The following is an 18018-nucleotide window of genomic DNA, read 5'->3' on the forward strand; positions in this document are numbered from 1 at the left end:
TTAACCTGAATTCCCCTACCACTCCCAACTTTGAGTTCACTAAAGACAGATGGAAGTACTCAGCAGGTTTGGCAGCATCTTTGGAAATTAAAGCATGTTTCTCTTGCACAACTTTATCAAAAGTCTTTGGAAGTTTGGCCGTAGTATGTCTTGGGATTCTTATAGACCAGTTAGATTGTCATTTCTTCAATAGCTTGAAGTTCGTCAGCTAGCATCTTTCTTGTTTGATTTCATTTTGACATTTTCTCCAAAACTAGTGCACCTACTAGTTTGGTATTATTTGTCACAGACAGATAAGTTTTAAAACAAACTTTCTCCCTATTTCTCCCTATCCCATAAGCAGATTGTTATTTAATTTTTCCCTTTTTGTTTTAAAACATTTGAGACATGTTTTCCCATTCTCTCTGCTTGTAGGCTCAGACAAAGACTGCAGCAACACTGTGGTAAAGTTAAACTAGACGTAGTGATTTTGCACTATTAGACATGGAGGAAATCTCACAATACAGGTAATTGGAACAGTAAAGAGATTATGCAATTAATAATTTAAGTAGAAACATAGAAAATAATAACAGGATTAGTCCATTTGCCCTTCGAGCCTGCTCTGCCAGTTAATGCGATCAAAGCTGATGATCATACTCAATACTCTATTCCCACTTTTGCCCTATATACCTTTTGACCCTTTACCTCTAAGAGCTAAGTACGATAACAGCAAACAAACAACAAGAACTATGTACTACAACAACAATCAAGGGATTCCAGTTTTTAACTGTTATTGCTTTAGAAATGTAATCTAAAAGTCCAAAATTGAAGTTAGCCATTTGAAATTCCTTTGTTTGAATAAATTGATTGGCTAGTCAGCAATCAAGGCAGTTTCTTCTCTTTAAAAAAATCTCTTCGAAAATTTTTAGAGTTTATTTTTCTAAAATGTGTCTTCTACTTCACTGTTTTGGCAAAAGGAGGTTTTTGCTTGTAAAGTGCAAAGATATGGGCGTATGGCTGAATTTTACAGACTATCAGCTTTTCTGTATAGCTGGATTTAAGAATGTTGATTATGGCCAGTAGATACAGTGTGGAGCCGTCCAAGTAAGTAAAGAGATACTACATGATTTACAACATACATTAATTCCATGAAAGCAGAAACACCCCAGGTAAAAGTAAATCAAACATGGTTGACAAAAGAAGTTAAAGAATGCATTAGATCAAAGTAAATGACTTGTAAGAATGCCAGAAAAGTGGTAAGACTGAGGATTAGGAGCAGAAGCGGAGAATCAATCAAAACAATTAGTAAAATTTTTAAGAAATGGAAACAAAGTCACCAGGACAAATGTAGGCCCAATATAGTTGGGGTCTGGAGAATTTATCGTGGAGAAACTAAACAGTTTCTTTGTGTCTATTTCTATAGGGGAGATCCAGAAAATATCCTGAAAATATTAAACAACCAAGGGTCTTGTGAAACTGGGAAGCTAAAAGAAATTGGAATTGGTAACAAGGTAGCTTTGTAAAGTTAAGTGGATTGAAGATTGATTAATTCACTGAACCAGATGACCTTCATCCTGGAGTGTGAAAGGGGGTTTCCATTATAAATGATATGATAAGAAGATTTGATTTAGAAAAGAATGGCAAAGTCATGATGGATTTATGGAAGAATACCATGTTTGACAAACTTGTTGGAGGCTTTTAAGGATATTATTTGTAGCATCGATAAGGCAGATGTGGTGTAGTCAGATTTTCAGAAGGCTTTTGATAATGTCCCATACACAAGGCTAATAAATTTGGAGCACATGAGTTTGTTGGAAATACGTTAGTATGGACTGAGAATTGTTGAACAGACAGAAAGCAGAGAGCAGAAATAAACAGATAATCTTTCAGGCTAGCAGGCTGTTATTAGTGGGGTACTAGGCTGATAGGAATTTATGACAACAGCAGCCAAACCTATAATGTCTGCATGCTCATCTTTTTCCAGACATACTTCCTATCAAGTTGTTTCATAATAGTTTTGTGACTTTCCCTTAGATTTTGCCAAGGAATACTAATTTTCTAGTCAAGTATCCATAATCAGCTATGAATGCGCATGAGGATGTATTGAGTTAATGTTTTGTTTCTTTTCAAAGCCTCCTCCTTAACAATATGTCAAGGTACGGGAAGTCAGATCATGATGATAAACACCTTATGGTGTGGTTGTAGGTTCATCAATGTACTGCACTATGTTATATACTTATTTGATATTTTTATGCCCATTTATGTATCAGAGCAAAGTAAAGTTGTGTAATGTTGTTGAAAGTTTTTTTGAATCATCAGCATTACTGTGGGCAGTTAAGAATGTTCCTAATACCACAATGTGGTCAGCATAGTAGATTGCAGTGAACTTTGTGGGAGAGGAGAAATCAGGCAGTAAGGAAAGAAGCATAAATTGTCAAGTCTTTTCCCACAACCAAAGCTGTGGTATAGGCATCCGTGGAGACTGAGTAGTTCTTTAAATGATTCTTGTACTTTTTCATTTTACTGTTTGATTTGGTGGATTCTATTTGAATAAAAAGTAGGAACTTGGTCTAAAAGAATCACTGTTTGGAAACAAAGTGGGTGCAAGAGCAAGGTGGTTATATTACAGAGCTAATAATCCAGAGACTTAGACTAAAGATTGGGTGCTACATTTCAGTCACCTCCGTGTCCCCCCCCCACCCCCCCCATGACCCCAAAACCCTGCCCCAGTAGCATGAGAATTTGTGATCACTTATTGTGACCATGAAATTACTAGAATGTAGTAATATCCACCTGATTCATGAAACTGAACATAGGACACTACTATAAGCAGCTCCTGCAACAATGTTCTGGTGCTTGTGATTGGCTTCCAACATCCAAACTATCTCTATGCTCAGTAAGACATCAACAAGTAGAGAGTACAGAGGTCAACTCTCCTGACTTTCAATGGTCTTAATTTTGTTAGGGTTCCTTGATGCTCCTTTTGGTCAAATGCGGCATTTATATTATGAGCAGTCACTTTCACTTCATCTGCAAATCCAGTGGGTGTAATAAGGAGCTGAGTGGTCCTAGTGTAACCCAAACTGAGCATCAGTGAGTAAGTTGGTGCAGAGTAAGTGCATTATTGGGCAAATGCCATACTTCAAGCTGTAAATAACAGTTTGGTTAGGGATGCAGGTAGTTCTGGAACACAAGTCTTCAGGCCAGCAGCCAAGACGTTATCAGTGCCCATAGGATTTGCTGTATTCAAAATTGTCACCTTGTTTCTTTATATCACATGGAGTGCATCAAATGACTTCACTGTCACTGGGTCAAACATCTGGAATTCCCTTCCGAACTGCTCAATGGGTGTACACTTCATAAACTCAAATGGTTCAAGAAAACAATTCATCACTATCTCAAAGGCAATTATGGATGGGCATTAAGTGATAACCAAGGCAAAGAAGTATAGATCCCATGAGCAAAACAAACCAAATTACTGAGTGGCATATTTGGGGATCTGTACTGTTGCAGTCCAGGGATTGGACCACAGTGAATCCTCAAGGTCTAGTGCAAGCAATCCTGAGATTACATGCTGATCAATCAGGGTGGTCTTGACAGCTAAGTCTGAAAGGGATAGGCCACTGTTAATTATGCAGGTTTGGTCACTAATAGTCATGGGCATATCAAGTCTGTTTTGTAATGGGAACTTAGTAAGATTAAATCTGAGTTGAACCTCAATGTACTGTGTCGGTGATGGAATGGTGACAGAGCTAACGGTTCATTAAAAATAATAGCGAGAGACCTTGTTGTTAATGTGTGTGGACTGGAAGCTCTCAAAGGGGATTTCAAGCAGATTACAATTGTGCTGGCCACTCGGGGAGGAAGAGTAAAAACTAGCAAGGAAATAGAAGGATAGAAAGGGAGGCAAGAGAGGAGGGGGGAGGTGGCATTTTTGATAAGGGATAGCATTACAGCTGTGCTGAGGGAGGATATTCCTGGAAATACATCCAGGGAAGTTATTTGGGTGGAACTGAGAAATAAGAAAGGGATGATCACCTTATTGGGATTGTATTATAGACCCCTAATAGTCAGAGGGAAATTGAAAAACAAACTTGTAAGGAGATCTCAGCTATCTGTAAGAATAATAGGGTGGTTATGGTAGTTGTAGCAAGGCATTTGTGTGGAGCCGCAGAAAATAGGGGAGATACTAAATGAGTATTTTGCATCAGTATTAACTGTGGAAAAGAATATGGAAGATATAGACTGTAGGGAAATAGATGGTGACATCTTGCAAAATGTCCAGATTACAGAGGAGGAAGTGCTGGATGTCTTGAAATGGGTAAAGGCAGATAAATCCGCATGACCTGATCAGGTGTACCCGAGAACTCTGTGGGAAGCTGGGCCTCTTGCTGAGATATTTGTATCATCGATAGTCACAGGTGAGGTGCTGGAAGACTGGACGTTGGCTAACGTGGTGCCACTGTTTAAGAAGGGTGGTAAGGACAAGCCAGTGAACCTGACGTCGATAGTGGGCAAGTTGCTAGAGGGAATCCTGAGGGACAGGATGTACGTGTATTTGGAAAGGCAAGGACTGATTAGGGATAGTCAACATGGCTTTGTGTGTGGGAAATCATGTCTCACAAACCTGATTGAGTTTTTGGGGGAAGTAACAAAGAAGATTGATGAGGGCAGAGTGGTAGATGTGATCTATATGGACTTCAATAAGGCGTTTGACAAGGTTCCCCATGGGAGACTGGTTAGCAAAGTTAGATCTCACGGAATACAGGGAGAACTAGCCATTTGGATACAGAACTGGCTCAAAGGTAGAAGACAGGGTGGTGGTGGAGGGTTGTTTTTCAGACTGGAGACCTGTGACCAGTGGCGTGCTAGAAGGATCAGTACTGGGTCGTCTACTTTTTGTCATTTACATAAATGATTTGGATGCGAGCATAAGAGGTACAGTTAGTAAGTTTGCAGATGACACCAAAATTGGAGGTGTAGTGGACAGCAAAGAGGGTTACCTCAGATTACAACAGGATCTTGACCAGGTGGGCCAATGGGCTGAAAAGTGGCAGATGGAGTTTAATTCAGATAAATGCGAGGTGCTGCATTTTGGGAAAGCAAAACTTAGCAGGACTTATACACTTAATGGTAAGGTCCTAGGGAGTGTTGCTGAACAAAGGGACCTTGGAGTGCAGGTTCATAGCTCCTTGAAAGTGGAGTTGCAGGTAGATAGGAAAGTGAAGAAGGCATTTGGTATGCTTTCTTTTATTGGTCAGAGTATTGAGTACAGGAGTTGGGAGGTCATGTTGTGGCTGTACAGGACATTGGTTAGCCACTGTTGGAATATTGTGTGCAATTCTGGTCTCCTTCCTATCGGAAAGATGTTGTGAAACTTGAAAGGGTTCAGAAAAGATTTACAAGGATGTTGCCAGGGTTGGGGGATTTGAGTTATAGGGAGAGGCTGAACAGGCTAGGGCTGTTTTCCCTGGAGCGTTGGAGGCTGAGGGTGACCTTATAGAGGTTTACAAAATTATGAGGGGCATGGATAGGGTAAAGAGGCAAAGTCTTTTCCCTGGGGCCTGGGAGTCCAGAACTAGAGGACATAGGTTTAGGGTGAGAGGGGAAAGATATAAAAGAGACCTACGGAGCAACGTTTTCACACAGAGGGTGATACGTGTATGGAATGACGAAGTGCTGGAGGCTGGTACAATTGCAACACTTAAGAGGCATTTGGATGGGTATATGACTAGGAAGGGTTTGGAGGGATATGGGCCGGGTGCTGGCAGGTAGGACTAGATTGGGTTGGGATATCTGGTCGGCACAGACGGGTTGGACCGAAGGGTCTGTTTCCATGCTGTACATCTCTATGACTCTAGAAACTTCCAGAGTCGTGGGCTCTGGGGCTAAAATAAACAAATTAATTTGATATGAAGGAGCTCACTGAAACAGGGTGAGGCTGGAAGTTCATCAGAGCCACAGGAGCAGCAACAGAAAAGGAAACATCAAAAATGGGGGAAACATCAATGGTAATCAAAGTTACAACATCACCATATTGGATTGAACTTTCAATCAGCCAATAAGTTCATAAAATGGCTGGAACCACATAGAAAATGGGAAGAGTAAGTTACATTTTTTTTCTACAGAAACAGTTTGCAACATTCACTTTGAGGACACGGAAAGGGCAATTGCAGTAATTTTGCCTTGACTAATTAAACAGTGCTACCCACCTGCCTTCGATTTTCACTTATTCTGGAAGGTAGTGATTGTCAGAGAATGTAGATAACAAATGATAACCACAAGCAATCATCAGCATAATAATTATTTCCCACTGATTGCTTCCTTATCAGTAAGTTCAACAAGTTTTATGGTATTAAGGAAAATAAACACTGAATCTGATGTTCCTGTTTGGCAATGAAATCTAGAGCAAGGACTGAAAGACAATGCTTAGAAACTGATACAGCCTCGCCAACATCCGCTGTAATAGTTTATTCTGATGTGCAGGCCCCTGAGGTGCATGCAGAACAGCAGCTTCCTGTGTTAGCACACCATTCAACATGCGCAGAACCTCCCAATGGCTGTGCAGGCAGCTTAGGAGGAACATTAATCCTCCCAGGAAAAATAAGTGTGTACAATGCATTTAATGGTGGCTTATTGGGAGAAGTTTAGTCCAAGAGAAGTGTAGACACCTTGTTTATTTGGTAAGGTTACATACCTCAAAGTTCCTCGAGTCATGATAATGACCTCCTTGGGAAAGTTCCATGCCACAATGTGTGAGAGCATAACATTCAGTTTGATTGTTAAGGATGTGAAGATTAGGGTGGCCTGGTGGCTCAGTGGTTAGTGCTGCTGCCTCACAGCACCAGGAACCAAGATTCAATTCTAGCCTTGGGTGACTTTGGAGTCTGCACGTTCTCCCAGGGTCAGTATGGATTTCTGCCAGGTAGTCTGGTTTCCTCCCACAGTCCAAAGATGTGCAGGTTAGGTGGATTGGCCTTGCTTTATTTTTTTAAAAAAGCCCATAGTGAGCAGGGATGTGGAGGTTAGGTGGGTTAGCCATAGTTAAAAACCCCGTGTCGGATTATGAGAATGGGATGGAGTTGTGGGACCGGATTGGATGTTGTTTGGATGGATGACACAGATTTGATGGGCCGAATGACCTCTTTCTGCACGGGAGGAATTCCATGAAGCTTCAGGATTTCCGTCAAAAACATTATGCCACACTTTTTCCGATAGATTGTTTGCTCACGGAGCCATAACCTGCATATGTCTGCTCATGGAGCTAAAATATGCCTGCCTCCACTCTTGAGCTACAAATAGGAAAATCCCCGCAATTAGTTTTAAAGCATTTCTGTCAGGCAATAGTAAACCTCATATGATTTACTACCATAATGCATTTTAATTAGAGAAGTACCAGGAAGCATATGGTCAGATGATTAAGAAACATTGAAATATTTTGTATGTTTCCAAAAATATCAGACAGATGGTTGGATGATATGAAAACTGTGAATAAATTAATGTATCTTTTATATTAAAAATGTGGCAACCAAATTGATTTGTGACATAATGCCACACTTTAAAATGGCCACGTACCGTATTTATTTTAAAATCATCCAAACGATACTTTAGGAAGTGTCTTCATTATTGAAACATTACAATCAAATTAGAGAGAATGGTAACAGTCTGGAACTGAAGTGGATAACAGAGAATTGACAATAAACAAAATGGCATACTTTACTTGAAGGTTCAGATGAAGAATCTCCAAGCATAACTGGAAAATAACTAGATCCATAAACAATTCCTTTCTGGCAAGCTTAAAAACAGATCCTTAAGGCAAAACAATATTTGAAAATGCATGATAGTTTAAAATTGACATTCCGGCATTACCTGCAAAGCACATGTTTTCAGGGTTGCGTCTTTGCAGACTTTTGTGGTTTAATATTTTTTTAACTGATCAACTGATTAATGAGGAAGTGATTATGTTAAAGTAGTACAGGATGGATCAATTATAATCCAATATAACGGAAATCTAACACTGTCACACCATTGCTCGATAAAGAAAAGGGTCAACTTCTTCTCAGAATAATGAATAGACTCTGTACCTAAGTTACCATAGGGTACAGTAGCTTACTTCTAATCAACAAACAATTAAGTAGTTCCTGTTTTTCTTAATTTTAATTGTTACAATAATTGGGTACAATTGGATATTATCTCAACAACATGTTCCTTAAAAATTTGGGAGAGTTTTTTTTGATGCTTTTCTTGTTCTACTTATCCACACATTAGGGAGAAGTAAATAACTTTACTAAAATATAGTATAGTAATTTATTGTTTCACATATTTATGAAAATACAGTAAAACGTGTATATAATTAATGTGGCATCATTTCACTTACATAAATTACAAAGAAGAAATAATGCATATAATTTTAAGACAAATTTCATTTTTTGTTCCAACCATGGCTTCTTGATGTCATAAGTGGCTAGGGGACGTGTCTTATTCCACAGCTGCCAAAGCTATCACTGAGGCCACAATACCAAGGAGGAAGCACGTTGAAATAGCTGCACTGACAGGATCCAGAACACCGCCTCTGCCAAAACTACCTCATTGTTGCCAATACTCCAGACGCATCCATAGCCAAGGCACTGTCTAACCTCTCGGCGACCAGGGCCCATTCTCAACTTCAGAGGACTGAAGGACCGCACAAATTAACTCTCGAGGATCAAGGGATCATTCACTCCACTGCCATTGCACATGCCACCAAAACATCAGAGGAAAAGAACTGACCTCAATCTATTGACACTGGAACAGTTTCTCAAGCCACGACCACAATGGCCACAAGGAACGGACCACATCCACTACTCAACAGTTTCCCGCAACCTCTCTCCACCAACGTAGCCACAGAAAGAAGAAAAAATGAATTTAATTCAAAAGTTAAATTATTTTTTTAAAATATGCTGAAATGGGCAGAGTTTTGTTACAGATCTTACAACCATCATTCTACAACAATACTTGTTGTATATTTGCCTACAATTTGAAAGTATGAGATCCCACTGACTTTTGAATGCCATATTAAACCGAGATCTCCTTGCCTATTCAGGTGACTGTTAAAGATGTAATCTTCAGTTCAGTATAAAAAATGAGTGCTACTCATGTCCTGAAGAACATTGGTTCATCAAACAGTGCTCCTAAACCAAACTTACTAGTTGGTTATTGCTTTTGCAAATTTACCTTTTTTGGTCTGGCATAACAAATAATGCACTTTAAAAAAATAATTAATTAGCTTTGAGATGTTTTGAGACATCCTGATCAAGCGGATAGCATTATATAAATGTAAGATCTTCCTTAGAACAAAACACAGAACAGTACACCACAGGAACAGGCCCTTTGGCCCATCATGTCTTTGCTGACTATGATGCAATTTTAAACTAATTCCGTCTGCCTGTACATGGTCTGTGTCCGTCTATTCTCTGCTTGTTCATGTGTCTGTCTAAATGTGTCTTGAACTTTGGCATCGTATCTGCTTCTGCCATTTCTCCTGGCAGCACTCTGGATAAAAGACTTACCTTGCACACCTTCTTTATACTTTCCCCTCTATCCATGTCCCTCATAATTTTATATACTTCTATCAGGTCTCCCCCTCACCCTCTGATGATGTTGCAAAAACAACCCAAGTCTGTCCAACCATGCATTGTAGGCTAATACACTCCAATTCAGGCAACATCCTGGTAAACTCTTCTGCACAGTCTCCAAAGCCTCTACATCCTAAGGCAACCAGAACTGCACATGTACTCCAACTGTGGCCTGACCAAAATCTTACACAATTGCAGTATGACTTGCCAGATTTTAGCTCAGTGCCCCAACCGATGAAGGTGTACCTTCTTTACCATCTTATTCACTTGTGTTGCCACTCTTGGGGAGCTATGGATTCAGATCCCAAGATCACTGTGTGTAAAAGATTATGAGTCCATTTTGTATTCTGCTCTGGTTTCTTCTGGATCTTTTTGTTTAAGCTTTTACATTGAATCATAAAACAATTATGGCACAGAAAGAGACCTGTCATGTCCATGCCTGTTTTTTTCAACAGCAACTCCTTTAGTCCCACTACGACACCCTTTCCAAATGATTCTTCATTATTTTTCTCTGTGAAAGCTTATCCAGTTCCCTTGTGAAAGTCATGAATTAATTTGACTCTGCCAAACTGTGCCCATTCAGGATCCTAAACCCTTACTTTAAAACAAAAGCTTTTCTCATGTTGCCATGGGTTCTCTCATCAATTCTCAAACATTAAACCAACAGGAACAGCTTCTCTCTATCTACTCTGTTCAGACCCCTCTCATAATTTGGAATGTTTTTCCAATTTATTTTAATGATGAGAAGAATCTTAGTATCTCTAATTTATCATTGGAACCATTTTCATAAATGTTTTCAGAATGGAACACACCATTGAGGTTTAGTATTTTATGAAGGTTCAATGTAACTTCCTTGCCATTGTACCTCTATTTAACAAGCTCTGAATGTTGTTTGTCTTTTTAAAATTAAATTCTTAACTAAAATACAGCAGATGCTGGAAAACTTAAATAAATACAGAGAATGAATAAGTGCTAAGGAAAAGCATCTGTGGAGAGAGGAACAGAGTTGTTGTTTCAAACTGGTCACTTTCATCAGACAGATTCAAATGGTGCGTTTTGGACCATTTTCTCAACCAGCCCTGCATAAAGACCACAGCTTTTTACATTTATTTATTTTTGGACGATGGACCAAAATGGGCAAAGGATACTGCTTTAAACCATGGAAACTCTGGAAGGAAATGTTGCAGTTTTAAAGCAAGTTACTGAAACTCATTGTGAGTTGTATTTACATTGTTGCTTGGTTCAAACAGTGGGAAAGATTGCTGGATTCATCCACACAATGGGCATGTGGTCAGGGCAGCTTTTCCCAGAGGCAGTCTGGTTGATTTGGTTTTCACTCAGGACCGGGTATATGGTTCAAAGGAGGTCAGCATGACAAAAACTCTGACACTCTCCTGAGCAAGTGGACGGCCTATGTGTGAACAACACAATAGCAGAAAGCCTCTAGACTCTAAAACGTCAGCATCATCTCTCTCCTTGGTGAGAAATAACAAGGAATTGGGAGATAGTTAGCTATTCTGTCTCACTATTTGCCATAGGGTTGCTGCTTCTAACCATGATTAAGAGACTGAATAATTAGTGTGCCAACCTATATTCTTTCTAATGTTTCTAGCCGCTTTGTGGACCTCCAAGCTCCATGCATGGCAGCAGCTGGAAAAACTGAAATTGAATACATCAGCAGAGTGTCAGCCAATTGGTTTGAGTGGACCTATGAAGTGGTTGCACAGGCACATTAGTACAAACCATCCTGTGTCCTCAGTAAATCACTGAAGTGATTTGGAAAGAAGAAACTCCGAGATGAGAAGGACTCAGAAGAAGCAAAAGTCCATCCCATTGAGTACTTTGCTCTGGTGTTATTGAACAGAGTTCCCCTGGGTTTTTCTTTTCCCTTTGCCCATAACATCTTTTCTTTTCATTTGCTTATCTGTGTCTGTCTGTATATGAGTGTAAAGGTTTAAGAGTGGTAGAGTTTAAGTTAAAGTGTTATTGTCTGATTTTGTTTTTGTTTGCCTGTGGTACTGTTATAAACAGTAGTTTCTTGTTACATATAAAACTCTGGTTGTTTTATTAATCTTAGTCTGTCAGACAAATTGTGTACAAAGTTAAAAATCACACCACACCAGGTTATAGTCCAACAGGTTTATTTGGAAGCACGAGCTTTCAGAGCACTGCTCCTTCATCAGGTGGTTTTTCCACAACTACCTGATGAAGGAGCAGCGCTCCAAAAGCTAATGCTTCCAATTAAACCTGTTGGACTATAACCTGGTGTTGTGTGATTTTTAACTTTGTACACCTCAGTCCAACAGCGGCATCTCCAAAAGATAAATTGTGGATTTTGAGTAATTTGATTAAAAAATCAACTCTAGTGAAACCCCAGGATTAGTAGAGCTCAGGTATCAGTACACTTTTCCAATGGTTTGTGACACCTACCACTATCAAGATTTGGAGATGCCAGTGTTGGATTGGGTGTACAAAGTTAAAAATCACACAACACCAGGTTATAGTCCAACAGGTTTAATTGGAAGCACACTAGCTTTCGGAGCGACGCTTCTTCATCAGGTGGTAGTGGAGGGCTCAATCCTAACACACAGAATTTATAGCAAAAATTTACAGTGTGATGTAACTGAAATTATACATTGAAAAATTGATTGTCTGTTAAGTCTTTCATCTGTTAGAATACAGTGATAGTTTCACTTCTTGCATGTGTAAATCACAAAACTTTTTTTAAAAAAGTTGCATTCTCGGGTTAGCTGTTAACAATGGTGATAGCTAGACAATATGTTGAAGGTGTTGGCCCCCTGTGTTCTCTGTCTATGCCATGATGTTTAGATTGATTCTAATCTAAAAAGTGAGATAACGGAGTTTTACATAAATTCATGCAGTTTTTGAGCTCAGAGTTCTACATGAATGCATGCAGTTTTTGAGCAAAGTACAATGTAACCCTGCAAGTACAAATTCACCCCACAAAGTGTATGTGTGTGTGTGTGCAGAGTGTCTTAAGTCTGTGAGGGGGTGCATGTGTGGGAGTGTGTGTGTCTGTAAGGGTGTGTGTGGGTGTCTGTGTGCGTGTATGTGTGTATAGGAGTGCCTGTGTGTGTGAGAGAGTGTGCATGTATGTAGGAGTGTCTGTGTGTGTGTATAATGCAATGGTGGTCACCTGTAATATGACATGAACCCAAGGTCCCGGTTGAGGCCCTCCCTATGGGTACCGAACTTAGCTATCATCCTCTGCTCGGCCACTTTTCTCTGCTACCTGTCCCGAAGTCCTCCTTGGAGGATGGTCACCCAAAGGTCCGAGGCTGAATATCCTGGACCACTGAAGTGTTCCCCAACTGGGAGGGAACCGTCCTGTCTGTTCTGTGCCCAAAGGGAGGGCCTCAACCGGGACCTTGGGCTCATGTCACATTACAGGTGACCACTATTGCACTATACACACACACAGATACTCCTATACACACACTCTCTCACACACAGGCACTCCTATACACACATACACACGGACACACATACACACAGACGTGCACACAGACACCCACACACACCCTTACAGACACACACACTCCCACACTCACACATGCACCCCCTCACAGACTTAAGACACTCTGCACTCACTACACACACACACCTACACTTTCTCACACTCACAACTCCCAACCCAGACACACACACACACACAGACAAAGACCCACATGCACACATATATTTTGTGGGGTGAATTTGTACTTGCAGGGTTACATTGTACTTTGCTCAAAAACTGCATGCATTCATGTAGAACTCTGAGCTCAAAAACTGAATGAATTTATGTAAACCTCTGTTATCTCACTTTTTAAATTAGAATCAATCTAAACATTATGGCATAGACAGAGAACACAGGGGGCCAACACCTCCAACATATTGTCTAGCTATCACCATTGTTAACAGCTAACCCGAGAATGCAACTTATTAAAAAAAAAGTTTTGTGATTTACACATGAAAGAAGTGAAACTATCACTGTATTCTAAAGATGAAAGGCTTAACAGACAACCAATTTTTCAATGTATAATTTCAGTTACATCACACTAAATTTTTGCTATAAATTCTGTGTGTTAGGATTGAACCCTCCACTACCACCTGATGAAGGAGCAGCGCTCTGAAAGCTAGTGCTTCCAATTAAACCTGTTGGACTATAACCTGGTGTCGTGTGATTTTTAACTTTGTACCACTATCAATAATGTGTTCACATTTACCCATAGTTCACTATGTTTCTGTGTTTTCTTTAGAACTGTATCCATGATTGGATATTGTCTCACCTTGTTCTTCCTACCAAAATGTAATACTTCACACATCAATCTTATTATAAGCTTATTCTACCAGCCCATCCATGACATCTATTACTATCATCCCAAAAAGTTCACAATACTTTTAATTTTTGAATTTGTGTCATTAATATACTTGAAATGATACAATTAACCCCACTCTGTACCTACCTTCATGTTGGAAAAATAACTGTTCACCACTCTCTCTATTTCCAGTCATTGGGCCATCTTGGTATTCATGCCACTTTTTCTTTCATGCAAGGTTTGTAGCTCAGGTTAAGGTTTAGGGTGTAGGTTTGCTCGCTGAGTTGTAGGTTTGATATCCAGATGTTTCATTACCTGGCTAGGTAACATCATCAGTGGCGACCTCCAAGTGAAGCAAAGCTGTTGTCTCCTGCTTTCTATTTATATGTTTGTCCTGGATGGGGTTCCTGGGGTTTGTGGTGATGTCATTTCCTGTTCGTTTTCTGAGGGGTTGATAGATGGTATCTAGGTTTATGTGTTTGTTTTTGGCATTGTGCCAGGCCTTTAGGAATTCTCTGGCAACGAACAGGAAATGACATCACCACAAACCCCAGGAACCCCATCCAGGACAAACATAAATAGAAAGCAGGTGACAACAGCTTCGCTTCACTTGGAGGTCGCCACTGATGATGTTACCTAGCCAGGTAATGAAACGTCTGGATATCAAACCTACAGCTCAGCGAGCAAACCTACACCCTAAACTTTTTCTTTCATTCCAAGAGCATCAACTTTTCTGACAAGTCAACTATGTAGCACTTTATGAATTTTGATTTGGAAATCCACCACACGAACAACATTAAAAAGAAAATCAAGTTAGTTTAACACAATTTACCTTTAACAAGTGCATCTTGAGCAGGCTTTCTTTAATTAACCAAGAGTCATCCAAGTTAATTTTGTTGTGGTCAATCATTTCTATAAGCTCTTCCACCATTGAGTTGCCTAGCCTTGGATTTATCCTTCTCTTCAATTTTCTTTTTCACATTTTTCTTTTGATTGCAACTCATTTTGTGAATTATAAACAACAATTGCAGGAATTATTTTCCCCCCTTTATCAAGTAATATTTCATTTCAAAAGGCTCCTTCTAAGTGAACTCAGCCTGATTTAAAAGTGTCATAGTGAAGAGGTAAACTGGTAAAGGTCTGTGACTATCGCCCTTTCTCTATTTTGTTTTATCCCACCCAGTGCTTCTCACCATAACTTTGCAGACATCCAAAAGATGGTCTTAATTAAGAAAGGCCAGCTTTAGAAACATGGGCCCCAGAGTGAGTTGATGGCAGTCCTTTAGAAGTTTGGTATTAAAAACATAACACTACCATTGGAAACAGAATGCTCGCCAATTCATTTTCCTTCTGCTGTAATAGCTTGCACATGTGGTAATTTGTTTCAGAACAAACTGCATAAACCTGACCTGAACCTAAAATAACAGGTTGAAAAGCAGTCTGTGGTGCACACAGTTGCTTATAATGTGAAGCTGCTGGTGTTTCTGGGTGAAGTCTACACCTTATTGACCGACCTAAGAACCAAACTTGTTTTTCTCAATGTTCTTTAAAAACAGGATCTGTTCCAACAAATTTGTTTAATGTCTTTATTGACATAAGTTACATAATGAGAAAAGTGACTGGGTGCCAACATACACTGTCTGTTACATAGTAACTGTGTCCATTCACTGACCCCACAAAATTATAGTAGTTGTGCATATATTACATTAAGTATAGAATTTGCAGAGGAAATCAAATCAGTTACAACACGGTAACTGAACGGAAAGGTACAGGTCAAGTTGCGAACTGTTCATTTGAAACAATTAGTGATTTGATGCCAATGGTGAATGATTACTTCTGATACACTCCTTATATTTTTGTGCAATGTTACATGAATATTTTGAATTACTTTGGGACTGCTGTTTCTTTTTTGACACTGCTCACAAGTTAATGGACGCAGGGAGGAACCGAAAACCCAATTTTGTGGAAGGTGTTTACAGAATTTAACTTGGGTGAGACAGTTAGTACAGGATCCATTGTAATAAGTTGATGAAGGAAGTAGTAAATTTGAATAATATCAATTGAGTAAGATGCCCACAAGATATCAAGTAGTCCGGGGTTTAGGTGGAGTCGGGGGCAGCTCACTTTGAATCGGGATGATGAATTATAGCAAATGAACTACCTTCATGTAAAACAACGCCGTGAAAGAGACTAACTGTAGGAGTCATGAAGAAATATGCTGATGCCTCAAAGTCGTATAATTGAGGCACCACTAATTTCCGGACAAGTGAGCAAAGTATATGTATTGCAGAATATTGTTTCGAAGTAGATATACATTAATGCGGTTTAGAGTTTATAATACTGAACACTTATGACAATGAATATTTGTAGATGTGTTCTTCCCAGACTATTGTATGTTTAATCCTGGTAATTTACATTAATGACATGAATTTGAAAACACTTCTGTTTGAATTATCTATAATGGCGACAGGACTATCCCTAAGACGGTAACGAAGGAGGCTCACTTTACTTATACGATTGCTACTTTAAAACTTTGATTGACTAAAAGATGTATCTAAAGGCGCGTTTAGCACGAACATAATGCTCATTTCTGTGCTATTTGAACAATTTCCTCTGTGCTCAATACAGTGCAACAGTTTCATAAACTCTCTTGTTTTCCGTACGGTTCTTCCAGGAGAAAGCTAAATCAATTTGTTTGGATGCTGAAAGAAAGTTGTGTGTTATATTTTCTTTTCAATCACGAATGTAGAACAATACAATTTGTCAGATTTATTTTTCGAGCAGTCCTATTTTGGAGTCCGTTGTTTATCGTCGTGCGAAATGGGGACTGCTGGAAAATCTGAGGGAATGCCCCATACAGAATAACACCACACTCAGAATCCCAGGCAAATATTTGGGTACATCAGACCAGAGAACCCGGGAATCATGTGAAACCAATTCTAAGAATAAATCATTGTCACAACCAACTCAACGCCGAGGTAAAGGCAGGCAGAAATTCCTGTCTGTTTCCGATCGGCAAGTTATTGTTTGGGACTGCTAGGCTGGTCCGCTGCTTGAAATTTCAAGACAGATATTGGAAAGGCGCCTTTCTTTGTACAGTTCAAAGCGAACAGCTGAATTTATCCTTAAAAGCTCCTCAGATACAACCAGTGAGAAAATCGGGTAAGTTTTGGGTAGGCAAACAGTGAAATCAATCCTTCGGAGTTTAGTTTGAAGGAAATGTTGACTAAGACTCAGAGCACAGTAAAGGTGACCTCGCTGGCTTGGATGCTGGCGGGGAGACTAAACTTGTTCTGGTTGAAATCCAAAGCGCTGGGCGTGGTTTGAGATAAGATAAAATATTGCAAAGGGAAAGAAAAAAAAATGTTTTGCCTCTCACCTCACTGGCTGTTGTTTCCCGCCCACCCGGGAACACGTCTGCTCTATCCGCCCATCAAGTCGATATATTTAAAGACCAGTTGGGAAATCACAGCTCACATTCATTGTGAAAAGTGAGGTCTGACCTTGCAGAAGAAACCCTTTGACTGTTTTTCCCTCGTCGTTTTGCTTGCTCGTTTTCCCTTCGTGCCTTGTCACCATGCGTCTGTTAACGAAGAACATGTTCACCACCCCCTTCATGTTTGCAATCCTGTGTCATTTCATCGGCGACAACCCCTCTTACGGTAAGAAGCGAATCATGTTATTTTAAATCATTTTTTCCTCTTTTACAGAACTTATCATAAACATATGTTGCAATTCCAAAACGATCACGAAGAGTTCACGTCCACTTCTCCGAAATCAGGAAAAGGGATTGATTTGGAAACAATGTTGCTCCTCTGGGGTGAAAATGGACAGTTGGAAAAGTCAGCTGTAACAACAAAAAATAGTGTAAAGTTACTAACTGAAGTCGTTAGGACTGCGCGGGTTAAAAGAAGTTAAAAATGTGTTGCTGGAAAAGCGCAGCAGGTCAGGCAGCATCAAAGGAACAGGAGAATCGACGTTTCGGGCATAAGCCTGAAGAAGGGCTTATGCCCGAAACATCGATTCTCCTGTTCCTTTGATGCTGCCTGACCTGCTGCGCTTTTCCAGCAACACATTTTTAAGCTCTGATCTCCAGCATCTGCAGC

General features: G+C 39.8%; 1 protein-coding gene across 1 annotated transcript in view; it reads left to right on the forward strand.

The window, feature by feature from the left end:
* Nucleotides 1–15490: 15490 nt before the first annotated feature.
* Nucleotides 15491–18018, forward strand: part of fstl3 (follistatin-like 3 (secreted glycoprotein)) — a 45113-nt gene continuing 42585 nt past the window's right edge. Inside the window, exon 1 of the mRNA XM_043721273.2 lies at nucleotides 15491–17574. Within this exon, the coding sequence (XP_043577208.1) occupies nucleotides 17490–17574 (85 nt within the window). The 5' untranslated portion in view covers nucleotides 15491–17489. The remainder of the gene's footprint in view (nucleotides 17575–18018) is intronic.

Source organism: Chiloscyllium plagiosum, unplaced genomic scaffold (genome assembly GCF_037043375.1).
Source record: "Chiloscyllium plagiosum isolate Xiang-an unplaced genomic scaffold, Cpla_swu_hap1 HiC_scaffold_28, whole genome shotgun sequence".
NCBI classification, from domain to species: Eukaryota; Metazoa; Chordata; class Chondrichthyes; order Orectolobiformes; family Hemiscylliidae; genus Chiloscyllium; species Chiloscyllium plagiosum.